The 6453-nt window shown below is 35.2% G+C and overlaps 1 protein-coding gene across 1 annotated transcript; it reads left to right on the forward strand.

Annotated features, from left to right (window-relative positions):
* Positions 1-1827: 1827 nt before the first annotated feature.
* On the forward strand, positions 1828-5640 carry LOC105052553 (AP-1 complex subunit sigma-1). Its single transcript, NM_001405767.1, has 7 exons — positions 1828-1925; positions 3171-3257; positions 4234-4325; positions 4429-4537; positions 4623-4658; positions 4748-4834; positions 5231-5640. The coding sequence occupies exons 1-7, from the start codon at positions 1923-1925 to the stop codon at positions 5300-5302; spliced, it is 486 nt and encodes a 161-aa protein (NP_001392696.1). The 5' UTR covers positions 1828-1922; the 3' UTR covers positions 5303-5640.
* The last annotated feature ends 813 nt before the right edge of the window (positions 5641-6453 follow it).

A 6453-nucleotide genomic window follows, 5' to 3' on the forward strand; every position in this document is an offset into this window, starting at 1 on the left:
GTAATTATTTTAATTTTTTTTTTAATTTTTAATTTTTATTTTTTATGATGTTATCAAATATTATTTTTTAATTTTTATTTTTAAAAATTAAAAAAATAAAAAATTATATTTTAATGATTAATCAAATGCACTCTAAATATCAATCTCCCTCCATGTGGACTGGATGGAGGAGAAGAGTTCTTTAAAGCTTGAGAGACAGTAACTGGTTCTGCTTGGGTGTTGGTATATTTGGAGGGATGATTCTTTCTTCCACCATAAAAAAGGTCTAGTTGTCTGTTGGCTATGTAGAGAGAAGGAACAACTGCATCCCCTCAACAAAAAGATTGACCTCGATTAATTATGAAGAATATAGTGGGCTTGGTTAAAGAGTAGAAGAACTTCTGGGACTTTGTCATTACCAGAGAAGTAACGCTTTGAGTCATCTTCTCTCTAGGGAACTTGTTGATTCTTTGTTCTTGATCTTTGGCCCCCCTTTCCCCTTTTTTTCTAAAAAAAATACTCTGGAAAATTATTTTTTTTATGTTAAGACAACTTGCAAGTTGGATAGCTGACATCTTATTGGCCCATGGATCAAAATATATGAAGCGATAATAGTGAAGGTCATAATGTGGAATATGCAAATGAATCCCTGAAGTTAAGACAAACTCAAACATGAGGTAAAGACAATTTTTTGTTATTCAAGGATTTGGACTCCGCCCCAGCACATCTAGTAATAGGGTTAACTTAAAATAAATCATTTCATCAATTGGTCAGCTCTACTATCATAGAGTTTGACATGATGTGTCTCATGATGCCTAGGTTAAATTCATCCAAATCAAACTCTCTATAGGTCCTTCATACCAAAAAAAAACTCTATATATGTCTATCCCCTCCTTTGAAACATTAAAATTGCTTTTCCCTCCTGTTTTTATTTGCTCACATCAACACATAACCGATATGTAATATCATTGCATTGATTGACTAGATTTTAAATATTTTCTAAGAAAAAAAAAGGTCTTAACATGTTTTCAGGCTGATTCTACTATAACCAAAAAACAAAAAACCAGGTTGATTCAGGTTTATGTTTAGAATTTTAAAAACATGACAAAGTCCAAAAATGGCTGGACTTTAACATGATCTGTAACTCAAGCCAAATCAAACTCCGCACCGAAGTGCAAACTTGCAGATAAAATTCAACAAACACATGATTTATGCTAATCACCTAGGTGAACCTGAGTCAAGATTCCCTCGAAATTAAAAAGGTCCGATTTTCTTATCACGGCTATCTAGATATTCATTTTATTGATCGAATAAATAAAAAACATAGTATAATGCGACATGGAATGCCCTAGGGTTCGCTATGGAAAGCAGACAATGCACATGTATCCATATTGGTAGAATGCATCTATGCAGTTCAACCCTATCAAAACTACAGAAAAATATATCCTACATGATATATAACATAAGATTAAGCATGCTGCAAATTATAGCTGCTCATTATGTATATCTATTCACCAAGGATTCATCTCGATATATTATTATAGAAATAAATAATTGTAATTGGTTATATATATGGCCATATGATGTATATAGTGTAGGATGTAATTTTTTCGGACGAAGAGATGATCCGAACTCAATTGTGCTGGGGCGATACAGTGTAGGATATAATTTCTCGGGACCAAGAGATATCCGAACTCAATTGTGTTGGGCCGATGGATCAAACATTCCAGTAGCATGTCGGAGTCGGGTTATCGGGTTCATTTTCAGGTTCACGAGCTCATCCTCCCTCCATGGACCGTTGACAGCGACCCGAATCCAATAGAAAAAAACAAAATTGGAAAAAACTGCAGCCTTGTTTCCCTTCTCTAGGACGGGAGGCTTTTCGCTGGATCGAAGTTTTCAGGGGAAGAAGAGTGAAAGAAGCACAATCGATCCCCGGAAAGATGGTTAGTTATCTTTAGTTGATCTCAAAATGCGGTCTAAATCGAACCATTTTTGTGCTTCTCTTGGTGAATTTTCGCTTTGATTTGGGATTTAGGGTTCGTGCATTTATTTTGATGGATTTTACCACGCATTAAAATCCTTTTAGATCTGAATGGAATGATTTCGAATGGCACGGATCAGCAAATCTGAGCTGTTTGTTGTGATCACGTGACCGTTTATGTGGTCATTATTTTGCTTGGTTCCCCCCTCGAGAAATGAAGTTATGTGCGTCGTGATGTGATCTTTAGATTATTGAATCCGCATTTAATTCTTTTTTTTTCTTTATTTTGATGCGGTATTTCAAAACCATGTTATGGAGTATTGAAGTTTTTTTCTGATGCGTCTCCCTTTTAGATCTTGGAACGCATCGTGATGATTTGTTGTAATTATTAAGGATTCTATTGAAGAATTTCATAGGTTGTTATTTAATTGGGGTGCTACGTATATATGTGAGTAAGAATTTTTACCCCTACATGATGAATGCCTTTTTTCCCAACCACAGCCATATCTATAGTTCTCTCTATCTATTATACAAAATTTACTAAGTATTAATGGTGGAATAATTTGGGTTATTAGGGGCACCAAAGAGGACGAGAATGCCTGGGTGGATGTGTGGGAAGTATAGGAGAAATGAAGAAGTCAGAGGAAGTTTAGTGGTAGCATTAAGTGGGTCTAGAAGATAAAGAGGTAGAAAAATCAGCTTGTTAGGATGATGCAGGTCAATATAGCCAGCATCATTCAAGCTTTTTCCAATCAAATATGCAGTAGGATATAGAGAGAAACTCCACTCAGGAAGGCTCCATGGAGCAATTGTATTTTATAATCAATGTGTCAACCACTCAACCTATTATCTACCCTCTACTTACTGGTTGGTTCTGCATTATTATGCTTACAAGTCATGGAAGATGAATAAAATGTGTAGGAAAGAAGAGAGACATCATTTATAGGAATTCTTGAACTGCAGCTGTAACTTTCAGTAAGAATGCCTTTATCCCAGACACCAATTCTGCTCCACTACTTTCCTTTTGCTGGGAGATACCTTGCAGTTTTGTTCTTATATATGTGCCCGATTTGAGCATAAGTGTGGGAAAGAGGTTTCACTTCTTATGATTAAACATGCTGGCTTAAATGTTCTACTTGCTTGGAGACCTTTGGCAGCTATTTCTTATATTGCATGTTTAATAACTTTTTCCTTTTACTTTTTCCAGATCCATTTTGTAATTTTAATTAGTCGACAAGGAAAAGTTAGACTGACGAAATGGTACTCCCCATATTCACAAAAAGAAAGAACCAAGGTATGTTGTTCTATAAAATTTTGTAATCCATCTTTTTTGATATATTGCTATTATCTATTTTCCCAAACTTATTAACTTGTTTTGTTGTTGCTTTCTTGGTTTCAAAAGCTTGTCTTATGTGAGCTTTACCAATGAACTTATGGCTTCAAAAATGGAACTGTTTTCCTTCTGTAATATTTGTGGTAACCGGATTGTCTTGTGGCATTGTGAACTTTGTTATCCTATCTATGTTTCTGAATCTTTTACATGTACGTAGTTTTAAATTTGAATTAACACTTTTGTTTGTTGGTTACTTGTTTCAAGAAATGCAATTTACAGCTAGTTGAATAGATATTGAAGTATGTTTTCTACTAATATGTTTCATGTCCAGATGTTTTGACTGATGGGGTGCTGATGGGAAAAAAGGCCATTTTTTCGTCAGATTGGCATCACCACTTCTATAATGTTCCATGTAGTCTAGGAAATGTAGACCAACCAAATATGCTAAATAGATAATTTTTGTGTTCGGTTGGATTTCATCAATTCAAGATATCAGGTGTCTATGACTGATGCCATGGGGCTTCTTGTTTCTGTCTTGATACCAAGCCATAAAAAAAACTGACCCAAAAAGCCAAAATTGATGGGCTATGACTTGTTTTATGTTCTGTAGTAGCTGTTACATTTTCCTGGTAGTCATGTGTAGCTTTTATTTAAACAGGTTCTTTTATGTTAACCTTACCATTTGCATTTGTAGCTTGAAGGTTGATATTGTGTTTTTTCTATTTAGTATGCTAACTTATCTGTTATGCAAAGAGGGTCTATGTACAATTCTGATTCCTGAAGAGTCAATAGTATAGATGGAGGATGTTTTCTTCATATCCTGTATTTCTCTCTTATATGTTTGAGTGGAAATAAGCAGATAAACTTAAAAGCTTTCAAGTGTTTATAATGTCATTCAATCCATGTACGTCCTAAATACTTTCATTGTCTCACAAAGGTCATTCGAGAGCTTAGTGGATTGATTCTCACACGAGCCCCAAAGCTGTGCAATTTTGTTGAGTGGAAAGGATACAAGGTTGTATATAGAAGGTAATGTTATGTTACAGAAATTAATATCAACGTGCTACTTGCAAGTGCTAGTTTTTGTGCTGCTTGTTGGGGCTACCAAATGATGTTCTTGTTTCATCTTCAGATATGCCAGCCTCTACTTCTGCATGGGCATTGATGCTGATGACAACGAACTGGAAATTCTTGAAATTATTCATCATTTTGTTGAGATATTGGATCGATACTTTGGCAGTGTGAGTCGACTATCTTGTGATTATATACGCTTGATTTGTAAACACATTCCTATATGAAAGTATCATTCTTCTTTACATTTTTCAGGTTTGTGAGCTAGACTTGATCTTCAATTTTCACAAGGTATTGCCATATAACTCCATTTTGTTGGATCATTCTTTTATCTTTGTTTCCTCCTCTAACATCCCTGTCGCTTGCCTTCAAACAAGCAGGCATACTATATATTGGATGAGATACTGATTGCTGGTGAACTTCAAGAGTCAAGCAAGAAGACTGTTGCACGGCTCATAGCAGCACAGGTATAATTAATTACAATTGTTGTGCTCTTAAATCTCCTTGATGCCAATATTGATGTTTTAGCCTGCAATCCAGGGACATTTCAAATGTATTTCTTCTTGACCGTTAATGACAGATGACAATTCACTTTCATCAGATAGCACTTAATGGTTATATAATTGTTAGAACAAAAAAAATCGGTGGAAATTAAAAAAATAAAATTAAAAAGAAAACATGTGTGTGGATAGTTGTTTAGGAAAAGAATTACTGATTTCATTTATTGACTGCTCTACTATTGTCAGTTTGATCATCTAGCTTTCTAGTAATAACCACCAAGGAGTGGAATAAGGAAACTGTTGCCCTTTTAAAGTTCCTTTATAGAAAAAATGCTGTTTTAACAATTTGAATTTGGTCTTCAGGATTCGTTGGTGGAAACAGCCCAAGAGCAGGCTAATTCAATTAGCAACATGATTGCGCAGGCTACCAAGTAGAAAATCCTATTATTCGGTACTATCATGTGATGTGTTTGTTCTTAACCTCATTTTTGTGGGGCACATTTGTGTTGCAGTAAATGTATAATTCCTTGTGCGAAGACAATCTTATGGTTTGTTTGAAGTGAGAACCTGAGATGCAAATATCTTTTACTCCACTCATTGGGATTTTTAGTTTAGGTAGATAAGCCTGTATGCAAGGATTCAACTTTTATCAGATGGAGCTTTCAGTTATCTTGCCAGCAACACTGTGCCTCATTAATGTTGTGTAATGGCTCCAGTTTTGCCCTGAGTAAATTGGTTTTGTCAGATCTGGCAACTCTGCGACTTGACTCAGGCTAGAGGAAGAAGTTTCAAAAATGCCAGGTCAAAAACTTGGAACAAAAATTCCTGAGCAAGTGTGCTTCTGGTTCCACGGTACTTTGGGAGTTACACTAACAGCGGATATAAGCAGCCTAATTGATTGTCTTTGTAGCTATTGATAGAATTATGGTCATTAGAAGCTCTTTGCTGATTGGATTGCAGGATATTGTACATTTATGATTTTCGGGTAGAAGATTGAAAATTGTTGCAGGACACTAGGCTGAGATATTTTACAACACTGTTTTTCATTGTCTTCATTTTGACCATGGCCTGAGAGAGGAAGCACTCGCAGAACAAAGTTCATGAGATGGAGAACTGATGCCTTTGAAGAGTTGCAATCATTTTAGAAGAAAAAACAAAAATAAGGTCTCGCCTTTAAATAAGTGGGGGTAACACATGTTCACTATCTGTGTTTAATTATCAAAAAATATTAATAATATCTTGCAAATCATTGGATAAGCATTCTTGTCAGCCATGTTACAGTTTATGTTGCTTTTCCTGATTGATGTTGATCAATCCTTCAGGCATCTGAGCTTGTTAATGTAGCTGTCCAAGTTTCTTGACATATGACAAAGCTATCAAACTGTTATTTTGTATCAGGTCTTTTCTAGGGGTTTATACATCACTTTAAACTAATTTATAAGTCATCAATTGTTTTCTTTATTCCTTCACATCAGCATGGTTTCACAGCCACTGTCTTCCTTTCCTAGCTTGTCAATCAATAATTCCATCATTCTTTTTACGCATAAGCATATAGGGATTATTTATCATAGTTCGTGATAGCTGAA

Source organism: Elaeis guineensis, chromosome 10 (genome assembly GCF_000442705.2).
Source record: "Elaeis guineensis isolate ETL-2024a chromosome 10, EG11, whole genome shotgun sequence".
NCBI classification, from domain to species: Eukaryota; Viridiplantae; Streptophyta; class Magnoliopsida; order Arecales; family Arecaceae; genus Elaeis; species Elaeis guineensis.